We start from the raw sequence: 26,223 nt of genomic DNA, 5'->3' as shown, positions 1-26,223 counted from the left end.
ACTCCTGGTTTGGCAGATGCAACCTGATAAAAATGTGCATCCTACCAAAATACTTCTATCTGCTCCAGGCCCTGCCCATACAGATACCACTCTCTTTTCTCAAGCGAGTACAAGCCATCTTCACCTGCTTTGTCTGGGCACACAAAAACCCCGCCTTCTTCTGACCCAAATCTCCCTATCAAAACAAAATGGGGGGCTGGCATTACCAGATATTCGGAAGTATCACCAGGCTACCCATCTGGGCAGAGTACTTGATTGGCGGCGCCATGCAATATCCAAACTCTGGGTGCATATCGAACAATCTCTATCCAAAATACCCTTGAAGAGCGCTCTATGGTCCTATGACTCTCTGCCTCAAGAGATGAAATCTCATCCACTGATAGGGGCCACATTAAGGCAAAGCACCGAAGTCAACCTGCAAGATTCTCTTACAATGAAACAATCACCACTATCCCCAATTCTAGGACACCCAGAATTCCCACTAGGCCTTCATCCTGCAGAATTCGTGTCCTTGCGTAATGCAGGATGTGACCATGCCTCTAAGTTCGTTATTGTGGGGCGGTGGCCCTCCATCCCGGAGTTAGTCAACTCTGCGGGTACCTACCAACTTTTATTTTGGAAAGTGGTGCAATTACACCATTTCCTACACTCTATTCCTGACCCTCAGAATTTCTCTCGTCACCTGACGACCTTTGAAGAATATTGTTCTGAGACTGAGCCTTACCCCAAGTTCTCTCTAAAACGTATTCCCTTTTGAACACACCCCTGAACAACCACGTCTACCCTGTCTGAAGAGTTGGGAGACTGATCTTAACTGCAAGTTCTCTGTGACACAAAAGCAGTGCATCATCAGATTTGCCTTAAATCATCCCTGTGCACCAAAATTCAGGAAACGAATTTCAAAATATTGACCAGATGGTACCTCACGCCCTCCAGATTACACAGGTGCTTCCCTGCCACTTTGGATCGATGTTGGCGATGTGGGGTCACTACTGCACATCTTCTGGTCGTGCCCCAGATTGGAGAATTTTTGGGGAGACGTCCGCCGCATCATGAAGAAATTCACAGAGTACAAGATACCAGACGATGCAGCATTTTTCCTTCCACACCTTTCAAAAATCCCTGCTAATACCTACAACGAGGGGAACTTACCCATGAGCTACTGCTACGTTCCTGAGCCATAGTCGTCCCCTTACTTGCTTCCCTTACCTCTCCCCCCTTCTTCCCCTCTACTCTGCTTTCTCTGCATTATTCCTTGACTATTATTTATTTCTACTTTGCTGTTATTATAAGAAAAGAGTGAAAAGCGATTGGGGAGACCCTGTTACCCCCTTGTACTTACAAGATTGCCATGTCATGCTTGTTTTTTCCGAGCAAACTAACTGCAAACTTTATCTTGTTCTGAACCAATGAGTAATGTGACATTGTGATATGTTCATTGATTTATGTGAAGCAAACTTCATGTTTACAACCTTAATTATCCTTTTACCACTGATGTATCAATGGGGTCTCGCCCTTTATTGGTGTTCAATAAAAAATATATTTTGAAAAAAAAAAACAACGTTCTATCTTTATGTGGTAATATTAACATCTACCAAGTTTAAATGGTGAAAACTTCTCTTGAATATATACGTGTAGCGATACCCCCGAAGGAGCTGCTTTGTATATTCAGTCCGTTACTCTGCCTCTCAACCCCAATAACATCCTCAGCCCCTTCTGGCATACCTGGCAATAGTGTAAGTGCAATGACCAATGAGAAACACACACGTTATGATAAAACACAGAAATTGTATTTACTGCAATATTTCTGCGGAAGAATAACAGACAGTAACGGTATGTGTTCAAGTAATCAACTATAACTGAGATTTAAGTGCAATATAACTCTCAATCCTTTATTCCAGCTGCTTTCAGGGGATTCCAAACCTGAGAATGTCCCCAAGAGCAGAGGCACACCTAAATGGTTAATAAAGCACAATATGATACTTTGAAAGGGATTGTAAACCCTTGTGTTTTTTCACCTTTCGCATCCTATGCATTAAAGTGAAAAAACACCTGGCAGTCACCGGCCCCCCAGCCCCCCCCCCCCGTTTTACTTTCCTGAGCTCCTTTATCTCCTCGGCAGGGACGAGCTGTCCCTCTCTCCACGGGGTCCCAGATCTTGATTGAATAGATTGATAGCAGCGCAGCCATTGGCTGTTAATCAAATCCAATGACGCGGGCATCAGGGGTGTCGGGGCCGAGTCCGGCATTCGTGTCTGTGGACACAAATGCTGGACTCAGGAATGTGCCCGCAAGGTAACCCCCTTGGGAAAGTGCTTCTCCTAGGGGGTTATTTGATGCAGGGAGGAGCCGCGAGAGCCGCCGGGGGTCCCCAGAAGAGGATGTTTGGGGCCACTCTGTGCAAAACGAGCTGCACAGTGGAGGTAAGTATGATGTGTTTGTTATTTAAAAAAAATAAAAAACGATCCTTTACAATCACTTTCTATTGGATTGGTTACATTTACTTAGGTTAGCTCTATGAGTCCAGGCAGGAGGAGAGCAGAGGAATGACTCCCTTTGTGTCAGGCCTCTCTCTTCTCTCCCCTGACACCACAAGCCCAACTTTAAACACTTATTTAAGTCAACTAGTAATGGCTTAACTTTCTAGATAAACTGTCCCACACATCCAATGCATATGCAGAGCCCTGAATACGTGTGTGCGGATCCGTATGGCACTAGTAGCTTCAGTCCTTTTGAAGAAAAGATAAGATTTGGTGTTTTCAGCTAGTCTCGTTGATGCACTTATACTCCTGTATAGCAGGGCCAAACAACACAACTGACCCAGCTTATCAAGTGAAACAGGCAGGATCCTCCTTAGCAAGGTGAGAGGACAATGATGTCTGTATGCAGGCCTGAATTGCGCGGGAGATCATATGAGAGACAGCATCTCTCCTTCAGGTCTGAGCTCTTTCACTACCTCATGGTAACTGAGATCTCTTCAGGAATTAAAATGGAGTCTTTTGTTTCCTGCCTCCTAGAGCATGTTGGCTCTTGTATTTCTGTCCCCATAGAAAGCTATGGAGCCATTTTAGATAGGAACTACACATTCCAGAATCCTTTGCAACTACTTCCTGCGGCTTGTTAAAGTCCCTCTGCTTGGTTCCTGAAACTGCTCCTTTAATTGGCTTTCTTCCTCCTGAACACAGGGGGGAACAGAATAGCCTTGAATAATGTGTGTCAGCTCACATTACATTAAACTCACTCAGTGAAACAGGAAGGGGGGGGGGGTGAAACAGCCTATGCAGACATGACAGGCAGCTCTCTCCCTCCTTCAGGCTGGAAAGCCTGTGTACAGCTTGGCGGGGTCACGGGTTATAGAGTGAAACACCCGCTACATACGTATAGACAATATGAGGGTTATAATTTCCTCCTATATTCAATATAAAGGCTCTAGGCTGTATTAGAGTATATGTAAATTAAAGGTCTACTCACCAACACCACCTGGTATCAAGAGATGGGGGTATATCTGTCTCTCCTCCCATCTATTGGCCACATATAAAAAATGAGATGAACAGAAAACGAGAAGGTATGCTAGTAAATACTGTCTTCAGGGCCGGTGCTACCACTAGGCAAACTAGGCAGCCGCCTAGGGCGCACAGCTGCCTAGGGGCGCCCAGCCACTGGTTTCCTTCCGCGTCTGCATGCTCCGCAGGCTGCAGCTTGTAACTAACTCAGTCTCAGGCAGCTGCTTCGTCTGTCCGGTAGTGTAATTAGAGGTGCAGCGCAGCACTGGAGCCAGCGCTAGAGGAAGCAGAGCCGATGCTTCCGGTATAGCGCCGCCTCCTGTCACATGGGCATGGCAAAGGGGGTGGAGTCAGGGGTGGAGCCAATGGGGGTGGCAAAATGAGGTTTCGCCTAGGGTGTCAAAAATCCTTGCACCAGCCCTGACTGTCTTACTGAAGATTTGGACTATCTTCTGCCCTATGAAATGATCTATCTCCCAGATATGCGATACGGGTACACTCATCCAAGTAGACACAAATAACCACTGATGAACGAGACCCATATATCCCCATAACCACAAAAAAAGCTTCTCTCTTAATCAAGACCAGGCCCGGACTGGCCATAAAGCACACAGGTATGGGGTGGCTGTCTCTTTACAGGTATTGGGCAGCTGTCTCTTTACAGGTATGGAGCGGCTATCTCTTTACAGGTATGGGGCGGCTGTCTCTTTACAGGTATGGGGCTGTCTCTTTACAGGTATGGGGCTGTCTATTTACTGGTATAGGGCTGTCTCTTTACAGGTATGGGGTGCCTGTATGGGGCTGTCTCTTTACAGGCACGGGGCTGTCTCTTTACAGGTATGGGGCTGTCTCTATACAGGTGTGGGGCAGCTGTCTCTTTACAGATATGGGGCTGTCTCTTTACAGATATGGGGCTGTCTATTTACAGGTATAGGGCTGTCTCTTTACAGGTATGGGGCGGCTATCTCTTTACAGGTATGGGGCTCTCTATTTACTGGTATGGGGCTCTCTATTTACTAGTATGGGGCTGTCTATTTACTGGTACGGGGCTGTCTGTTTACTGGTATGGGGCTGTCTATTTACTGGTATGGGGCGGCTGTCTCTTTACAGGAATGGGGCTGTCTATTTACTGGTATGGGGCTGTCTATTTACTGGTTTGAGGCTGTCTCTTTACTGGTCTAGGGCAGTCTCTTTACTGGTCTGAAGCCGTCTCTTTGCTGTACTGGGGCCGTCTCTTTGCTGGTCTGGGGCTGTCTCCTTACTGGCCTGGGGCTGTTTTTTTACTGGTGTGGGGATGTCTCTTTGCTTGTCTAGGGATGTCTCTTTGCTTGTCTAGGGATGTCTCTTTGCTGGTCTGGGGCCATCCCTTTGCTGGTCTGAGGCCCTCTCTTTTCTGGTCTGAGGCCGTCTCTTTGCTGGTCTGGGGATGTCTCTTTGTTGGTCTGGGGATGTGTCTTTGCTGGTCTGGGGATGTCTCTTTGCTGGATTGGGGATGTCTCTTTGCCAGATTGGGGATGTCTCTTTGCCGGATTGGGGATGTCTCTTTGCTGGATTGGAGGTGTCTCTTTGATGTATTGGGATGTCTCTCGGGATGGATATCTGGTCACCAACCACCCTCACCCCACATCTCAGACCTACACCCCCCAGGGATTGGGCTGCCCAGTTTAAAATGCCTGGGCCTATTTCTTGTCCCAGTCCGGGCCTGATCAAGACTACATTGACACAAGGCATATCTCACCCCACAAAAAAGAAGAATGTAGGGGAGGGGGGAAAGAATGTGTCAAGATAAAAATGAAATGTGAACCTAAATGAAAATAAAGTCAGAAGGTGCTCCCAAAATCATATCACCTGGAGCCTTTATATGGAATATAGGAGGAAATTATAACCCTCATATTCTCTATACGTATATATTCAAGAGAAGTTTTCACCATTTAAACTTGGTACCACATAGAGATTTTTATACATAATGGCACTGACCTCATCCTATAGGTATACCTGTTATGGTAATTTACATACTTTTTATGATTTACAATAAAGGTTAAGTTTTAATTAAGTGGCCTTAGGTGCATAGAGAAGCGCATGCTCATTTACTTCTACATTAAAACATCCCTGACCACTGTGCTCTTCGTGCTTTGTCTGTGCCTGGTCATGTAGGCACAGACTGCCAATTGGTATTATTTTGTGAATCAATAATAGAAATATGGTGTATGGAATGTGCAACATATAAAATGTACTATCGGTTGCAAGAAAGAAATAAGCTCTGCGTATAGCCTGTTTAAGTCCTTGTTGACAACTACCACAGTAATAATCAATGCATTGTACATGAAGCAATTGTCAACAAGAAGACAATAGTAAGGGCCAAGGTAGATGGGCTTTCTGCTTTCGTGGATGCCTGTTCTGATGCTATGTCTCATATACTTTGCATTTCTTTGGCTGCAACAGGTCACATGGAGGGCATAGCAGGTCTAATACATTTTGCACTTGAACATGTCTTTGAATAGAAAGCCCTAAAATGACCTTCATAGTCAAAGCTTTACATGACAAATGACTAGAGGTTCATGCACCTAGGGCTTTTATACGTATATTATATGGCTAGTGTAATTTGCAGGTGCTTTGCAGCACTGGGGAGCTGCACGTGCCACCTGCCATATGAGTTAATGGCTGTACTCGACCATGCTCTTGTAAACACCAATGCTTCTTTACTGCAGGCATTTACCCAAGCATACATTTCCTTATAACACACATTTACAAGCACTGATATAGTGACAAACAGGTGCAGGAAGTGCTACCCATGGCAGTCAGCATCTTGGTGGAAATAGATCTTGTTGTAAACAATGAAACTTATGTACAAACTTTTTACAAAAAAGATGCAGCAAAGTGCTTCTAGTGATGCCTGTTGTTCAAAGTGCTCAGGATATGAAAAAAAAAAGAGATTTCTCCAAAATCTAAATCCCACTTCCTGCTCAGTTCACATATGCACAGCACTCAGGGGTTGATTTACTAATGGCACTTTGCAAAATGCAGTTGCTCTTTGTAAGAGCAGTTGCTCCAGAGCAGAGGGCAACTGTATTTTGCAAAGTGCACCGTCTATGTGCCTTTAGTATATCAACCCCTCAGTGTGATATCAAAGAAGCTAAATTATAATGGAGCCACATAAGCAAATCAGCAACCAACTGAGCCATTCATTTTAAACTTTTTGGTCCCATTGATGCCTAGTACAAACGATGAGAAAATCGGATAAAAACAAAAACGCATTGGGAGCAATCGTCCAACAATCTATTCATTAGTACACAGCTTTGGAGAGCTGATCACAACAGTTCATGGGAAAATATCCAAAGGGACAAGCATGAAAATGTTTCTCGTAAGATAACAGAACGAACGATTTTCATGTAATTAGTATAGTATTTGTATGAAAAAAACGGAATAACCAAGACCACGCAATACAATACCATACAGTACATTACATCACTTCTATAGTTGTATTCTGTCTAATAAATTTTTTTGTAACTTTAGCACTCTCTTCATTTCCAATATGAGACTAGCATACAAAAAAAACAAAACAGACGATCATTCGTCCTTTATTCTCATCGTGTGCACTAGTCTTAGCAGCTGTACACTTTAGGTGCACTGTATGTATGTTTTATGTTTTAAGTTATTTTGACATGTGTTTTACATATATTACATTGAACTTACTGGAAACCTCTTCAAAGATCCAGTAAGCTGACCTTTTTCCAATGCACCACTGCCAGAACATATGTAAATCATGTAGATGACAAAGCAAACATACTTTGTGTCCCTTTATACTCTAAATGATTCCATCATGTTGCTAGGTTGGGTAGACAGTAGGCTCTATGGGCTTGATGCTGGGATACTGATGTAATGTTAGGATTTGAACAAATAATTATGCAGAAAAATGTGCGTTTTATTAATCAGAAAAAGACTTTTATATGCAGGCTACAGTGTGATCTGAACCAAATACACTACAACAGAACGTGTTTGCCAGGCAAGAACATCATATGTATGAGAATAATGGCAACTGCAAGAAGACAAAGACAGGGCGAGGTCTTTGTTAATTAACTTTAAGAAGTAGAGTGTGAGGCGTCAATATCTGTTACTGGACCTTGTATTTTTTATTAGTGATTTATACAGTTATATGTGCTCTCTTATACTATTAATTTATGTAACACCATCTATAGTAACAGCTCTATTAACCTTTAAAAGTTAGGGTGACCAGCCATCTGGTTTATTAAAATTACAGTTTTACATCAATGGATACAGGAGAAACAACTACCCTGACAGTAATAGAAAACTGGCAGTGTTGTGACATGAAAACACCTGTTATGAAAATTGGGTGACCAGCATCACTCACGTTCATAATTATCAGCTAAAATACACACAACACTGCTAATTTAGGTTAACTTAAAGAGAGATTTTAGTAAGTGGTGAAGCTTGGTAGATAGAGTTGGTTCCTGGCTTTCCAACTCTCAGTTTTGGATACTCCAATATGGAGATCTCCCTGCACTAGTTCCAGACAGTTGCTGCCTACCTGGAAGTGTTGGGTATTCAGGGTCTCCTCTTGCATCCTTCCCATTATAAAATAAATAGATAATTCAACAATGAGGGGTGGAAACCCCATTTATAATGACCACACCAGCTTTGCAGATCCAGGAACAAGCCCCCAAAATGGCATAGGAAACTGTCAGCTGGTGTAACTCTCCAACATCTGGAGCTAACAAACTAGTGCATCGTGCACTCATGTAGATGGCATGGAGCTAACAAAGGGATACACAGTGGGGTAATGAAGGTGATGTGGAGCAGACAGAAGGTTATGCAGTAAAGTGAATCTAACAGAAGGCTACATTATGGTGTGTTGTAGCGTACACTGTAAGGTGAAACTGAGAGAGGGAGAATTAGGTTTTATCCTTCATAAAAAAAATTACTGTAAAAGTTGGAAACCTGTAATCTTCAGGGTACAGAAACATTCTGGCTGGCACTTATTTTTTCCAAACTGTTCAATTTGCGAAAGAGAATAGGAATTTTTTAATTATACTGCCACAGGACATAAATGTACTAGTAAACAAAATATATTTACTTTTAGATGCGGAAAAGAATGATATGTCACCAGTGACTTCTTGTAGGAATTCATGTGTTTCAGAACAATGTACCATACAATTACTTCCATTTCCTGTTCCAGGTATCTTGTTAAACTCAGGGCAGTTTCATATTCCAGATATCCAGAGCTATAAAAATGAAAAAAAAAATGGTGCATTATACACATTCTTCCTACTTTTTACACATTTACAAATTTTACAAACCAACATTTTCTGAAGAAAAGTTTATTTCTATAAGACAATAAGCCCCACTGCTCCTGATCTTCCAATGGAACTGTTTAGTGAAAATAAGCTGACTCCAATTGGTTCTCTATGCTCAGGTTCAGGTGACAAAAAATATTCTGAAATATCTTTCCATGTTTCCCATGATTATGGCCATTTGTAAATCGAGCAGGCAGACTCTGCTGACAAGGGTGTTAACTTGGGGGAAACAACAACAGCTGGTGTAAAATATCGAAAGAACAACCTACTGGGGGTGTTTGGTGCAGGCTGCAGAGAAAAGTGGCCAGCACACCATACTGAAGATCTCAAAATTTTACTGAGATCTTAATAGAAAAACAAACATCACGCAGTAACAAACATTGTTGTTTCGAAGACTCACGTCCTCTTTCTCAAGGTTAGAACATTTCCCGATAGAGGCACAGGTATGCGCAATAGAGCGTTTCTGGTCTATGGAATGCACTGACATGTACATTAGCCCTTCCCTGTCTGGAACAGTGCTCTCCATCCTGATTCAATTATACTGATGGCTGGAACAATTAGAGGTACATATTTTGCTTCCCTGCTCATGAAGTATGTTGAAGATTGGCGCCTCTCCATTTATTTTCGGGTATTTATCCCTCTTAAGTATGTGGGTGAATTGCAGTAGGTATCATAAATTATGGGTATACTTGTGCCACATAATAATGGGATAATGTGGATAAAGGGGGTAATAATACTGAAGAATCAGTAGACGTATGATACACAGGTTGGATGTGTTCTCATTATTGGTGGGTGTATAATTTGTTTATTAATGATAAGAGTTTGGAATCAAGAGCTCAATTTCAGTGTTTGCTGATGATACTAAATTATGCAGGGAAACAAGATATAGCATTATTACAGGAGGACCTTGACAAAACAGGGGGTTGACACCTACATGTCAGATAAGGTTAAATATTGAGAAATGTAAACGTATCCACTTGGGTGACAAAAATATAAATGCAAAACACACAGGAGGATAATCAGTGATGGAAAAGCATCTGGAGGTGCTTGTAGATCACAGACTTAGCAATACCATGCTATGTCAAGTTGCTGCCAACAAACCTAGCAAAATACTCTCATGCAATAAAAAGTGCATACATTTAAGAGATAAATCAATAATTGTACCCCTTACAAAACACTGGTTCAACCTAATCTTGAATATGCAGTTCAGTTTTGGTCAGCAGTCCTCAGGAAAGCTGTTGTTGAATAGGAAAGAGTTCACTGAAGAGAAACAAAATTAATAAGAGAGATGGAAGACCTCAGCTATGATGTTCGATTACCTGAATTACAGTTATTCATTCTGGAGAAGAGGCTCTGAAGAGGGTATATAAATACAATGTAAAAATATATCAAAGGTGACTTCAATAACTGTAATAAACTGTGAAGTTTAAACCTGAAGAGGACTCATGGCCACAATTTGAGATAAGAAGAAAGGAGGTTTAACCTTAGATTAAGAGAATAATTCTTTACTGTTAGAGCAGTAAAATATGTAATTCCCTTGCTCCTAGATGTCTACCTTAGGAAGCAGAAAATACAGGGCGATGGATATTGTTCAAGAATGAAAAAAAAAAATTAAAATCACACACACACAAAGTTTGAAGTGGATGGATCTGTTTTTTTTGTTTTTTTTTAAACTTGTAACTATGTAACTATATGTACTGTATGTGCTTGGTTTGTTTGCTCATTGTCCTCCACCTAATAACAGGGGACATGTAAGTCTCTTAAGCATTGGTGTTTGTTACTGCATGAACTATGTCTCTGTCTACAGATTTACATGGTGTCTCTGTTTCTCTGTTTGCCGTGTGCCCTTTATTATGCATCAGCAGTACTGGCAGACATGAGATTCCAAGGCCACCTGTAACCAACAAAATGTTGCCTTGATCACCATTATTTCTTCTTTGTGGGCAGCTTTAGACTTCAAGACAAGAGCCTTGGTTAGGAGCATAGAAAGAGAGCATAATACAATACTGTATATCATATCAAAAAATAGCAGCAGTAAAACCAATGCTGATACTTTTTCTGCAATTGCAATTACCTGAATTTCATAAGTATTTGTTCCTTTATCAGCTAAGTTAGAATAAACACAATTCACTACAAAGGTTTCCTCTCGAAAGGTACACCCCTGTCTCAGATCCCTTTTTAATAATGTACTACTCCACCCCCAAAAAAACACACAAACTTCTTTTGTGAGAACCAGCAAAGCTTCTTGCCAAAAAAATAAAAACTCATAGAATTCCTATATATCAGAATAGACATAACCCTAGTACCAGTTTTCCAAAATATTCCACTTTCTACTCACTTTGTCAGTGTAAAGACATCATCGATGAGCTGCATTCTGTTTACTACTGACAGCACCTGCATAGTGAACAAGCATGATGTCAGAAGCCATGACAGTGAATGAACACATACTTTTTGAACATTAAACATTGCTAATTTGATTATGTTACTTTAGTTAGAATACGCACAATGGAGTTGGGCTCACTGCTACTATAATGCAGCAGCATAGCAAGCTCTGCTAAATTTATAAAAACCAAAACAAATAGAGAGCTGAAGTCAACCGCAATTAACCAGAAGTTTTTTCATGTAGGTTGCAATCTGATTGGATGGACAAACAGCTCCTCTTTTTCTGTTTACATAGTACATCTAAATCCAAGATCAAAAAGTAAATGCATCGCAGCTTACCAGTTCTTAAATGTGGTAATTGCTGGAAACCCTAACATTAACACCTCTCTGTCCTACATTGACAACACTCTCTTGCTGTACTGTATCTATAGAGAATAAGTGTTGTCATCGTAGGACAGGAAGTGTGTTAAGATTAGAGAATGCCTCCTATTCTCCAATTGTCATTGCCAAAATATAGGGGGGGGGGGGGGCGTTTTCTCTAGTTCACGGATGTGACCTGGGAACAATGCTAACTGGGAACAGATTTTTACATAGTTACATAGAGTCATGTATTGTTCACATTCACTGCTAAGTTTACATAAAATGAAAAAATATCACATTAGTAATAGCTGGAGTAGAGAAATGTGCAGTCCGCAGTACTCTGTCTGCTGTTGAGGAGGAAAAGTAGAGAGGAAAAGAAGTGGGGGCCAAGAGCACGAGGGAAGAAAACAAAATGGTGGGGGCAAGATTAGTGAACGTTAAATAAGTACATGCCAAAAGAGGGAGACTTCATATTGGGTAGGGGAAGGAATGTAAAGACCTGGGAGGGAAAGGAAAGGCTTCAGAATGTGCATCGCTCTACAATGATATTTATAGAGAAGCTAACTATCAGTGAGAGCAAGTGTGTATTTGATCCATGGGGAACACATTTTTAGAAATTGCATGTGGGTATCTATGAGTATACATGTAAGTTTCACAAAGAATGAGTCCATGCATCCATTTTTAACTTTCATAAAGCATACAAAATGTTTTCTCCATGCTTTAGCGATCGATTGTTTGGCTGCTACAAGCACGTGCGTTGTTAGCTTAAACTGAGATTTTGTGGGAGAGAGGGGTTTGAGGCTGAGAAGTACAAGCCAAGGGTCTTTAGGGAAAGGACATTTGAATTGGGTATGTAGAAGTTTAAATACCTCCTTCCAAAATCTGTATAACTCAGGGCAGGTCTACCAGCAACACATAATGGTATATTTAACACACCAAAAGATAGCAAATAAGAGAAGTTCATTGTCAGGGTTTACATAGTTTAAGTTTCTTTGGTCCGTATTTACAAATCACTTTTTATCTTAATTAGAATATTTTGGAATAGAGGGAATGAACTGTAGTGAACTTCTTTTAAGCATTACCTGTGGTTTTTCCTCAAGCGTTTTTGCAAGATTATTCCAGTTTTTTTCATCATAATTTATTCTGTAGTACCCAGTTACATTAATATTTAGTATAATCCATTCGTTATCCATTGTAGTCATTTCTGGGACAGTTTCTGAAAATAGGAAAGCAAGACTACATTTTGAATGTTAACCAGTATTTAATGCCATTTGATAACTTTAGAAAGTTAGATACAAAGTCACAGCAATAGAATTATATTTTACATGTGTCTTCTCTCACCTACAGTGTTTGAGAAGAGAGATATTTATTGTTTTATTACATACTTTCTGAATAACATTTGAGAAACATTCTCCCCGTTTGTGAAAGCTACAATTGCTCATAATTGCATGTATTCTAGCAAAATTGTTTTGCCTTAAATACGCGCTTACTACTGAAAGTAGTCCTTGTTTAAAACTTCTGTTGATTCAGTGTTGTAGTGTGGGTTTTCTGGTGCCTGGGCAAGGCAAGTAATTTGTGGACCATTAGCATCTTTTCCAACATTCTGAAAAAATTAATAGGCACACTTTTTTTATGTAGGCGGAGTCTTAGTTTAATTAGTGGAGTGGCATTCATGTGTAGGTGTGGCTAAGCTGTGAGGGGGCAGGCGTGGCTTAAACTAAGTTTTGGGTGTGGCTTAATGGGGCTGTGGTTAGAGTGGCTTAATGGGGCCTGAGATGAAAGAGGGATGAAGGGAGAAGGAAGAGAGGGAGAGAGAAAGAAAGGGAGAAAGTAGGAGAGAGAGAAAGGGAGAAAGGGGGAGAGAGAGAAAGGGAGAAAGAGGGAGAGAGAAAAAGAGAGAAAGAAACATGGTCAGAGAGTGTGCGGACATGATACAAGAGATGGTCAGAGACTGCAGAGATAATACAAAAGATGGTCAGAGACTGCAGACATGATACAAGAAATGGTCAGAGACTGCAGACATGATACAAGAGATGGTCAGAGATTGCAGACATGATACATGCGATGGTCAGACAGCAAGGACATGATACAGTAGATTGTTAGAGAGGGTGCAGACATGGTACAGGAGACTGTCAGGGAGGGTGCGGACATGGTACAGGAAAGGGTGACTGGAGGCGGACATGGTACAGGAGAGAGTGAGAGGGTGCAGACATGGTACAGGGGAGGGTAAGAGGGTGCGGACATGATACAGGAGAGGGTGAGAGGTGTGCAGACATGGTACAAGAAGGGGTGAGAGGGTGCAGACATGGTACAGGAGCGGGTGAGAGGGTGCGCACATGATACAGGAAAGGGTGCGGATATGGTACAGGAGAGGGTTAGGACATGGTACAGGAGAGGGTGAGAGTGTGCAGGCATGGTACAGGAGAGGGTGAGAGGGTACAGGCATGGTACAGGAATGGATGAGGACATGATACAGGTGAGGGTGAGAGGGTGTGGACATGGTACAGGTGAGGGTGAGAGGGTACAGGCATGATACAAGAGAGGGTGGGGACATGATACAGGGGAGGGTGAGAGGGTGTGGACATGGTACAAGAGAGGGTAAGAGGGTGCGGACATAGTACAGGAGAGGATAAGAGGGTGCAGGCATGGTACGGGTGAGGGTGAGAGGGTGTGGACATGATACAGGAGAGGGTGAGAGGGTGTGGACATGGTACAGGAGAGGGTAAGAGGGTGCAGACATAGTACAGGAGAGGGTGAGAGGGTGTGGACATGGTACAGGAGAGGGTAATAGGGTGCGGACATAGTACAGGAGAGGGTGAGAGGGTGAGAGGGTGCAAGCATGGTACAGGACTTCACTTGATGTGCACCTCCAACACATCACTCTGTACTCCCCCCCAACACACAGACCGTCCAGCAGATCACCCAATGGTCCTGGTGCCTGCAGCATCTCCCCCTGCACCTCTGCTGGCTGTCAGCTCACTAAGAGGAGGGACGGACAGAAGCTCTGTGGTGCCCACGGGATCTCCCTCCGGATAGCAGGTCTCTTCCGTGTGTACAGTGCAGAGGGGACCCGGAAAGCTAACTGCCATCAGTGTACAAATTAATTGCTCTGTGTGTACACTAAAGAGAGAAGCCGAATAGCTGCCGGGTCAGAGGCCCCTCCCCTCTGCACTGTACACATGGAAGAGACCTGCTAGCCCCGCGATCATGTCTTCACAGCTGGGAGCTGTGGCGGTGACGGCTTGCCCGGACAACGCCAAATTCCTGATATTTTTTCTGGGACACAGACAGACTGGGACAAGGGTCTAAATAAACGCTGAATGTCCCAGGAAAATCGGGACTGTTGGCAGCTATGCATTAGCACTCCCTGACTCAATTCCACCAGAAATTTTTTTTGTACATACTGTGTATATATATATATATATATATATATATATATATATATATATATATATACACACACACACATATACACAGACATAGTAGGAAATGTTATGCCTTATTTTACCTCCAAAACTCCAAATCCTCTTCCCCTTCCAGCACAAATCTCTTTGACCCCCCACCCAATCCCCCTTGCAGCACAAATCCTCCTCCTAATTTTCCCCTTCTAGCACAAATCCCCCTTCCCAATACAAAGGCTCTCCCCCCCTTCTAGTGCAAATCCTCCCCCTTTTAACCCCCATCTTTCAAGCACAAATTCTTTCCCCTCCCAAAGCACTCCTAAGCACAAATAACCCCCCCCCCCCCGCAGCAAAAAGCACTCAAACACATTTTTTTGTTAATCGTCCCCTCCATCTTCAGGTTGTGGCCCACTAGTAAAATTTTCTATTCCTGAAACAGACCTCAGATCAGTGCAGCTCCCTACAGGGGGACATTCCTCCTCCCGACTCTTCCTCCTCTTGAGCATGATACATGTCAGAGCTGAGCTTTGACATGTATTGTTGTTATAGTCACCCGGCGGGGTGACTATTGCCTAGCTGCTGCAGAGAGGGAGATCTTGGTGCTAGGGATCTGGGGCACACTGGAGGAGATAGATGGCAGGTGCCCTGGGTGCCCCGCACTAGCATTCCTCTGCCCCAGTGAAGTTTTGGAGCCAAGAGATTGTGAATGAGTTTTTTCAAAAAAAAAAAAATTGGGGATATTTTTGTTGGCTTTTTATATGATTACATGAAAATAATTATGTGCATTAGCTAAAATATATAAATGACATATGAAAAAGACCATAAATACTTACTTGTCTTAGTGTCTAGCCATACAGTTGGCTGCTGTACTCCATTTTTCATCCAATAGATGGGAATAATCCATGTATGACTGTAGAAAAATATTACATAGTCCATTTAGGTGTATAAAGATATGCATGCTTATAATTTATATCCAAGATCAAATGCAGTTATACAAGGCCTTTGTCTAATAGATAAAGTGGTCAAGGAATTGGCTTGGGGCTAGCACTGTGCATATTTTAGGCTTATTCATTGCTTTTATAGTGTAAGTATGTTCAGAAACCAAAAGATACGTTTTAAAGTGATCTGCCAAATCCTGATCTAACAGCATCCTGTAACAGGAAACCTAGAGGAAAATATAAGCTATATTAACCACCCACATATGCCAGACTACAACATTTATTGAAAGACTTTAAACATGAAATATGCTGTAGAACCAAAACGTAGATTTACTGTCTATAAAGAATTAAATGCACAATTCTAGTCTTGGGTGGAAATTAGTGAGTAAAACCCAACACTTTGTGTGAATTTGAACTTGCAGCCTAATTTATCACCATTTTTACCCAAGATTCACACAACTTTCATCCACAATTCACATTTTCACATAGGATTTAAGTAAAAATTGTGTGTTCTTGGGTGAAAGTCATAGTATAGTATAATAATAGCTATTTACAATAACGATTAATGAGTGACAATGAGAAATAAAACAATGTAATTTTGTGTGGATGGATCATCATTCAGCTATAGCACCACTTCCCTTAGTATATCAAGAGAAAGTGAGTTTTAAATGGCACTTCATTCATTCATTCATTCATTTTGGAATAAACATTGAAGTTTTAAGAAAATTTGCATCCAGTGAATATGCTGCACCTGCAAAGTCAAATTTAAAATTCACTTTCTCTCAATGAGAAAAAAAAAATAACAGGCAGATATATAAAATAATCAATTTTATATTTGTAGTAAGTTTTATTGTAATACTTATTTCATTTTTCCGGTAAATAAACTATATAAATACTATATACTATAAATCAATGTGTCCTCTTTATCAAAGAGCCTCACAGTGAACAATCATATTGAAGACTTATTTTTCAGTGCAGGCTTGAAGCTGGCTGCAACAAACAATACAGACTATGTATAGAAGCAACATACTTGTTATCACTTGTGGTGTTGTCAGCATTAGCTGTCTTGAACTGATCTTGGGTCAGTGTCCCAGTAGATGTGTTTACCGTCACTAGTGGTATGCCCCTTTTCCATGTCCAGGAATCCATGATCTTTTTCAGTGATGTTGGCAAGTGAACTTCATCTTGGTCATCTATAAACTTAGAAAATGGTATGTGCTGCTGACTTTGAGTTAACAGTATACAATCATGCTCTAATAATATTAGTTCACGTTTAACCTAAAACCCATTGGGTCAATCTTCCAAGTCTTAATTTAATCTGATCTAGGTAAATATTAAACATTTATACTGAAAAATAAATATTATTTCTAGGGAACACACCCACATTCTAATTGATAAGCTATGCTTACAGGACATCACAAACAAGTGCACATGTACTGTTAAATCGTTACCATCAATTTCATGTTAGAACATAAAGGCAATAATTCTGGAGTGTGATTAGAGAACTAAGGAAATAATCAAGCCAATACATTTACAAACAGGGGAAATTGCAGTAAAAGTACAGTATGATGTATAAACCACAAATTAGACAAGCTTTCTCAATCTCCGTTACTCTGGGCGCCCAACGGACATAATCAACTAGAAGAGAAATCCAATCAGAACTGCACAGAAACAGTAACATCACAGTTTTTTTTTAAAAGTGCACGTTTTTATGTTGTAATGTTCTAATGAGAACATTTTCCATCAGATTTTCCAGACACAGCAGATGTTGCACTCATCTAATCCAATGAGCATGAACAAGAGAAATCATCTTAAAACCGTTGCATAGTTCAATACTAAAAAGTCGAACTAAACTGAAGCTACTTTCGATTACAAAGCCTACTCAATATTAACACCCATGGTTCTGTACTGTTATCATTATCATAGGAGAGCTGTGAGGATCTAGTGTTTAGTATAGGGATTAGGCATTTACTTTAAATCTAACAATATAAACCCTGTACAGTATACGGGTTTCCCTAACCCATTCCTGTCTAGTACCCCACAGTCCAGTACAGGCTTTCCTAACCAGGGTTCAGTGGAATCCTAGGGTTCCTCTAGAGTTTGTCAGGGGTCTATGAGCAATGACAGACTGATCTCCCACCTACTGTACAATGGCTACCAATGTAATAGGGCAGTTCTCCACTGACCACAAATGTAAGGGGGTGTTTCTCCACTGGCCAAAAACATAAAGGGACACTTGAGTTTTCACAGTCTTTCTTCTCAGACCAATATTATTTGTTATTTTTCCTGATTATTTTTAAAATAGCAGTGCTGTAAAAATAAAAAAATCTGGCCCTGGGTATCAAATATTCTGGGCATGTCATATTTAATCTTTTATGTAAAACTGATAATAGTTAACTAATTGTGCTTTTATACCATCAAATGTAAATCAAATATAATTTTAGCAGGGTTTCCCTGAGACTTCAAAACTACTTTGAGGGTTCCTCCAGGATAAGTGGTTGAGAAAGACCAGTCTGGGATATCACACACGGACCTCAGACCCACTCCCCACTACCCAGACCTCCACCGATTATGGCAGTGTTTACATGCAGTTTTGAGTTAGGTGCCTGTTTTTAAGCGAACAGGTGCAGCTACAGGTTTTATAGGCGGTTTACCATAGAGCTGACTAAGAACCAGATGGTCCCCAGCCATCTCTATGATCCTCGAAGGTCGAAAGTGATGGTGGATTTAAACACTGCCGTTTTTTTTTTTTTTGCTGGGAAACTGAGATTTTTATTTTATTTTTATCTCTGGCTTTTCAGCATTGAGGAGAGATGTGGGGACTTATAGACCCTATATCATCTCTCCATAAAGAGGACCTGTCATGCCCTATTCTCATTACAAGGGATGTTTACATTCCTTGTAATAAGAATAAAAGTGATCAACAAAAAAAATTTAAGGGAAAATGTAAAAATAAAAAAACAAAAAATAAAAAAAACAATTAAAAATAAATGTTTAAATCTCCCCCATCCCCTTGTGCTCACACGCAGAAACAAACGCATACGTAGGTCGCACCCGCATATGTAACCAGTGTTCAAACCACACATGTGAGGTATCGCCGCAAACATAGAGTGAGAGCAATAATTCTAGCCAAAGACCTCCTATGTAACCCTAAACTGGTAACCTGTAAAAAAATTTAAAGCGTTGCCTATGGAGATTTTTATGTATTGTAATTTATCGCCATTTCACAAGCGTGTGCGATTTTAAAGCGTGACATATTAGGTATCTATTTACTTGGTGTAACATCATCTTTCACATTACAAAAAAAATTGGCTAACATTAGTGTTTTGTTTTATTTCAGAAAAAAACACATTTGAAAAACTGCTGTGCAAACACGGTGTGACATAAAAAATTTCAAGGACCGCCATCTTATCCCCTAGGCCAGGGGTAGGCAACCTTAGATGGCGATCTACTTGAACAACACTGATGAAGTCAAAGATCCCCGGGCACAGTGTCCTGTTGTTAGAACCGGTTCACACCAGAAATGTGATGCCAGAAAGGCATGTTTCATGTGTGTTTCCTGCACCGTGTTCAAAACACACTGCCTTTGTGATCTACTGTGGGTGATAATACATTGTTAACACCAAATGTAGATCTACTGTGGGTGATGATACATTGTTAACCCCAAATGTAGATAGCAAACGCAGTGGACATCAAAAAAAAAAAGTATTACAAGAGAGTTCAGGGTTTGGGAGTGCGTTATCTGCGTTACGCTCAGAATGCAGGAATCAGGAGTGCATTACGCTCAGAATGCAGGGATCAGGAGTGCGTTACGCTCAGAATGCAGGGATCAGGAGTGCATTACGCTCAGAATGCAGGGATCAGGAGTCCGTTACGCTCAGAATGCAGGGGTCAAGAGTGCATTATGTTCAGAATACAGGGATCAGGAGTGCGTTGCTCTCAGAATACAGGGATCAGGAGTGCATTGTGATCAGAATGCATGGATCAGGAGTGAGTTAAGCTCAAAATGCAGGGATCAAGAGTTAGTTACGCTCAGAATGCAGGGATCAAGCGTGCGTTAGGCTCAGAATGCAGGGATCAAGAGTGCGTTACTCTCAGAAAGCAGGGATCAGGCAGGAGTGCATTCAGCTCAGAATGCAGGGATCAGGAGTGAGTTACACTCAGAATGCAGGGATCAGGAGTGAGTTACGCTCAGAATGCAGAGATCAGGAGTGCATTCGACTCAGAATGCAGGGATCAGGAGTGAGCTACGCTCAGAATGCAGGGATCAGGCATGCATTAGGCTCAGAATGCAGGAAACAAAAGTGCATTAAGCTCAGAATACAGGTATCAGAAATGCGTTACATTTAGAATGCAGGGATCAGGAGTACGTTATGCTCAGAATGCAGTGATCGGGAGTGAATTACACTCAGAATGCAGGGATCAGGAGTGCGTTACGCTCAGATTGCAGGAATCAGATGTGCTTTACACTTAGAATGCAGGGATCAGGCGTGCTTTAAATTCAGGATGCAAGGATTAGGAGTGCATTAGGCTCAGAATGCAGGTATCAGGAGTGCATTCAGCTCTGAATGCAGGGATCAGGAGTGCGTTACGCTCAGAATGTAGGGATCAGGAGTGAGTTACACTCAGAATGCAGGGATCAGGAGTGCGTTATGCTCAGAATGTAGGGATCAGGAGTGCGTTGCGCTTAGAATGCAGGGATCAGGAGTGCATTACGCTCAGATTTCAAGGTTAAGTAGTGCATTATGCTCACAATGCAGGGATTGGGGGGGGGTGAATGATAGACACTGCTATGAGATTGTCCACTGCCCCCTTCACACTACCCCACACACACACACACACACAGTAGTGTCCTCCCCCTTTCCCTCCTATAGCATCCTACCTATGCACACATGAGACAGACAAGCAGCACAGTTCTGGACAGGGGAAGGGGCGGGAGCTGGCTGAGTGACTTTTCATATTAACAAGCTGGTGATTGATTGCTTAGGTCCTAGCAACCAATCAATTGGGGGTAACTTGAAAAGTGGCCAGCTCCTCCCCTCGCCCTCCGTCCTGAGCTGTGCTGGCTCTCGCTCCCCACTGTTTACTGATGACAGTGGCGGAGGCAGAGGGGGGGGAGAGAGGAGGATCGAAGGAGTGGCAGGGGAGGCTGAGGGCTGAGAGAGAAGGCAGGGTCGGCAGCGCAGACCCGTTTCCAGTCTACCTGTCACCTACTTGTGGTCCACAGGTAGCCTACGATCGATGGGTTGCCGACCCCGGCCCTAGGGTCTCTGCTAAAAAAATATATATAATGTTGGGGGGTTCTAAGTCATTTTCTAGCAAAAAAACCCCACAGATTTTTGCATGTAGGAGAGAAATATCAAAAATGGCCCGGTTGGCAAGTGGTTAAATTTTGCAGCTAAATACCTTTTTTCACATCGCTGATGTACAGTCACATGCTTGCCTGGCTGATGTCAGAGGGGAATCTCAGACCCTCCCCATTGTAATCCTTAGATCGAGGAAGAGGAGTGGCGGACGGCCACTTGACTGCACATCGGCAATTTGAAAAAGGTATTTAGCTGCAGAATTTAAAAAAAAAACACACACTGTAGGGGCTGGCAGGAATTGGTATAACTGACTTTACAACCACTTTTAGTTTGAGGGAAAAAGAAAACATCAGAACACACTTAACTTTTTTCATTGTTCATGGAGTAGATGAAAGCAGCATACCAAAATTTACATGTATTGTGCAATATTGCTATAACATTTGCTAAGACTGCCATGTTTGGATCCAGCAATCTAACATAAAGGTTCTCATCCTTACATTAGTATTTAGTAAGCCACTGATCACCATGAACAATTATGCAACCTAGAAAGTTTGAGCTTCTGCCCTGTATACTTGTTCAAGATCTTTGACTCATTTATGAAGCAAGGTAAGAAATAATGTTCCTGGAGCTTGACACTTCAAAAACAACTTAGCAATGGCATATATAAAGGACCCTAACAAAGAAAAAGTACAGGTCTTTAAAGATAACAAGTCATAGCAGCATTATATAAAATTGTATATAATTTTTCATACATGTCATTAGAAATATTGAAGAAAAAAAACACGTTGCTGTTTATATGCATCAGTTCACCCAGGATACCACAATACAGATAATTAACTATATTTCAGTTTCTGGAACTAGATGTGACATCACAACATTTTATGTCTGTGCGTCAGGACGTATATTTATATTGTGATGTCATTTGCTACGTATTTTGGCAGAATGAGTTCCAGAAGCAAGAGGGGCCCTGGCCAACGAAGGGGTTGTAAATGGATTTGATTACTAAACTATGCACTTTACAAATATAATTGCTCTAGAGCTTGGTATATAAGGTAAAGCTTCACTTTACAAAGAACACCCAATTACATGCAAGGCAAATTTAAAAAAAAAACAGCATTTTTGCTTGCACATGATTGGATGATGGAAGTCAGCAGAGCTTCATCCTATTTACTAAGCTCAGGGGCAACTGTACTTGCAAAATACACAGTCTATTTGCCTTTAGTAAATTGACCCTAAAGTATAGTAGTTTTCATTGTATTGCACATTATCATTGTGGATTAGTGGTTATCATAGATTTGAGGAGTTTTTATTATCCATTCAACACTGGGAGGTATGCTATAGTCTTATTGAATGACTGAAATAATAATTTTGGCTAAGCCTAATTTTTATAACTAAACTGATACCTAATGTGTCATATGCACGAATATATGACTGTTTAGGATTTTATTAAAACTTTAAGTTATCTTAAATAAATGTATATGATTTTCCCCCAACTTTCCTGAAGAAGTGGGAGCTGATCTGAGAAATATGTTGAATATTTTATCCTGATACTGGAATTGAACAATGGAATGATGTATTGTGAAATAATCATATAGTTAATTATCTGTATTGGGGCATCTGGGGTGAACTGATATAGATGAAACTCATATGTATGAGGAACAGCATCTAATATGTGTTTTATCTTCAACATTTCTAATGACATTAATAAAAAATTGATATAATGTTGTTACGACTTGGTACCTGTAAAGTTCTGTAGTTTTTCTTTGTTAGAGTCCTTGTATTTGTATGTATATGTGTGGGGAAGTTCTCTTAAATCAGCAACACAACTAGATGTATTTAAAAGCAGGTTTATGAATGCAATTCACAATACAGCATGTGGAAAGTTATAAGGCTAAAAGAAACCATAAGTAAATTATTTTTTGTTATATAGATGGAGAAAAATAGAAAAAGTACCATTTGCATATGATTCCACAGATCATCCTGGTCAGCATTTGAGAATGAAAATTTCTTCAAGTATGACTGTGATGAGACAAATGGAAGGTGCATTACTTCTTGAGGAGAGAGATCCATGTTGTATCAATGAATCAGCTGTGTTTGTCTAGTCTTATATTGCCAAAAGTTCAAAAATTCCAAATATGATTTTCTAAACTCACGCTGATCCCTTTGATGAAGAGTTTCTCTGTCAGGAAGGTGGAAGCCATTCGGAGCAAAGCAGATGCCTGCAGCAAAGTGGACACTTTAAGTATGTGCTAATGTTTTCAATAGCATTCAGTGTAAAACATTTGCCTACTAACTTAGTTAACAAAGCTGGATTTATTTAAATTAGATAGGCAGATTAAAGCAGTGGTCTCCAAACTGTTGCCTTTGCTTGTTTTTATTCAGCCCTAAGAGCACTATTTTCATCTCCTAATAGCAACAATATGACATAATTCCCCCACTGATACAAATGAAGGGACACAATTCCTCCCAATGACACAAAAAATGGGGCACAATTCCAACAATGACACTAACAATGGGGCTCAATGACATCAATGATGGGGCACAATTCCTCTCATTGACACCAACGATGGAACACAATTCCTCCCATGGACATCAATAATGGGACGCTATTCCTCCCACTTACACCAAAGATGGGGCATTGTTTACTCCCACTTTATGCCCTGGCCTTTTCTACTTTTCTACTCCTAGTGGCTACAGTCTGTGAGGAAGGACAGTCTGAAGGACAGTATACCGGCCTTTTGTTTAGAAAGTTTGGAGACCCCTGGTTTAAAGAATTAGTCAATCCAAAACCTATATTCCAAGTACATGCTGACATCTTATATTTCGTGTGCACTTTATTAGTGTGCTATCAGTTCTGGAATACCTGGGTCTGGACATCTGTTTTGGCCATTATAAGGAATTTCCATTCAACCTGTTGAATTTGTTATATATTTTATACAATGGGAAATCCCGCTCACAGTTGGAACAAAAGTAGGCAACAACACCTAAAGCTTTTAGGCAGGAGTTAGAGCAGGGAGAGCTTGCTGATGTGAGAAGTCAAGGGCTGTTGCAACCCATCAGATTTTTTGCATCGCTAAACACCATTTTTTGGTGGACTTATCATTAAATCAAAGCCAGTGACAGGCATTTTCCACAGCTTTAATGTCTGTCTGAGTGCTATATGGATACGCATCCCCAAGACCAGCAACAGATATCTTTGAGGAAAGCAAGAGTCATTTGCACATTCACATTCTCTGAACTCACCTTGAATGTGACAGGTAACACCTCAAGTGCAATCAGATGGGACAGAAGTGTCAGTAGCCACTGGCAAATTGGCCATAAGAATTGAAATCACTTGAAATTGGACAGGCCGCAGAAGTTGTTCACCTGGTGTTTTAATTGTTACTAAATTTCTGGAATTACTGTAGAAATGTATCAAAACTATCCAATGACAGTCAATAGGCATTTTAAGTAACTTCAGGCAAATGTTGCTGATCTGGTCACTCAGAACAAACTAAGAGTGGCAAATGGCTACGGCTATGGCAAGCCAGTTTTTCCCTGTATAGTTAGTTGTTGACTTCACAATTCTTACATCATCTCAAATAACCTTTTTTACACATTGTGACAACATTCTAAGCCAGGTCAGGAGCATTAAAACGAGAAAATGTTCTGTGAAAAGGTGATGGTATTAGACAGGTGTTACAAATGACACATAATGTTGGGTATTTATTTACAGGCTCCAGTGATGGAACTGAAATTGATTCCATGAAATCGTGTTTTTATTTAAAAGCTGAAGGAAAGCTTACAGAACAGTGCAGGGCCAACATCTGGTCAAGGCTAATGGTTCATTCACACCATCTATGTTAAGCTGCGTTTAGTTGCATTGATTTGCACAGATCAACACAAGCTCAATGCTAGGGCACAGAAAGCATTGACTTGCAGGCAATAAATATTTTAGTACCCTTTACCACTACTCATCTCTGTGAAACAGGATTCTCTGCATTATTGAACCCATAATCAAAGAGTAGAAATTGATTTAATTCCATGTTTTCATTGTACAAATGCAACAGCATAAATCTAACCAATTGTAGCTAACTTTGTGAATTGCTGTGTTTATATAAACAAATATCATAAAATCCTTATTTTTTTTCAGCTGTTCAGTTCCTAGCTATTCTTATTGTAAGGCGCTGGCTGATTGTGGATGCTGTATATGCTTCACCTAGGATTTTCATCCTTAGTGAGGCGCTCCAGGCTCTGTGTGTGTAATGAAGAAAACAAACCTTTTGTTTTCTCAGATCTGAGATTCTGGTCTGGGTTCTGTAGTCTGGAGACTTTGTAGAGCTTTGGATGGGATTAAGCCTCCATTCCTAGGTCCACATCTTACCTGGTAGCCAGACCTCAGACGCTTGAATCTTGGCCAGTTCAGCAGGAACTGTCCGGGATTCAAACCATGTATGGGCAGGATGAATGTACCCAAGTTGATTGATCGATTAACTTGGGTACAACCAGCCTGTCAAATTTTGCATACGATTATTGCTAGTGGCTGTTATAGCCACTAGCAATAATTATGAACACAATGGCCCTGCAACAGTCAGTGTTTATGGGGGAATCAAGCATTTGTTTTTCCTGCAACTCGTTGATGCAGGAAAGAAAATTGCTCCATCTATGGCAGTCCTAAGCCAGTAAATAAATATTTTGGTTCCCTTTACCACTACTCATCTCTGTGAAACAGGATTCTCTGCATTATTGAACCCATAATCAAAGAGTAGAAATTGATTTAATTCCATGTTTTCATTGTACAAATGCAACAGCATAAATCTAACCAATTGTAGCTAGCTTTGTGAGTTGCTGTGTTTATATAAACAAAAATCATAAAATCCTTATTATTTTTTTCAGCTGTTCGGTTCCTAGCTATTCGTATTGTAAGGCGCTGGCTGATTGTGGATACTCTATATGTTTCACCTAGGATTTTCATCCTTAGTGAGGAGCTCCAGGCTCTCTGTGTGTGTAATGAAGAAAACAAATTGGGTTCTGGAGGCGGG

General features: G+C 41.0%; 1 protein-coding gene across 1 annotated transcript in view; it reads right to left on the bottom strand.

Moving 5' to 3' along the window:
* The window catches only part of LVRN (laeverin), a 252,227-nt gene that overhangs the window by 56,893 nt on the left and 169,111 nt on the right, over positions 1-26,223 (bottom strand). The window contains exons 8-14 of the mRNA XM_073624650.1: positions 23,356-23,421; positions 23,156-23,221; positions 16,927-17,096; positions 15,792-15,868; positions 12,640-12,773; positions 11,154-11,209; positions 8,596-8,743 (exon numbers count right to left, since the gene is read on the bottom strand). Of these exons, the coding sequence (XP_073480751.1) occupies positions 8,596-8,743; positions 11,154-11,209; positions 12,640-12,773; positions 15,792-15,868; positions 16,927-17,096; positions 23,156-23,221; positions 23,356-23,421 (717 nt within the window). The remainder of the gene's footprint in view (positions 1-8,595; positions 8,744-11,153; positions 11,210-12,639; positions 12,774-15,791; positions 15,869-16,926; positions 17,097-23,155; positions 23,222-23,355; positions 23,422-26,223) is intronic.

This window comes from Aquarana catesbeiana, linkage group LG01 (assembly GCF_042186555.1).
Source record: "Aquarana catesbeiana isolate 2022-GZ linkage group LG01, ASM4218655v1, whole genome shotgun sequence".
NCBI classification, from domain to species: Eukaryota; Metazoa; Chordata; class Amphibia; order Anura; family Ranidae; genus Aquarana; species Aquarana catesbeiana.
The sequence above is the reverse complement of the archived record's forward strand: the minus strand, read 5'-3'. Positions and strand labels throughout refer to the sequence as shown.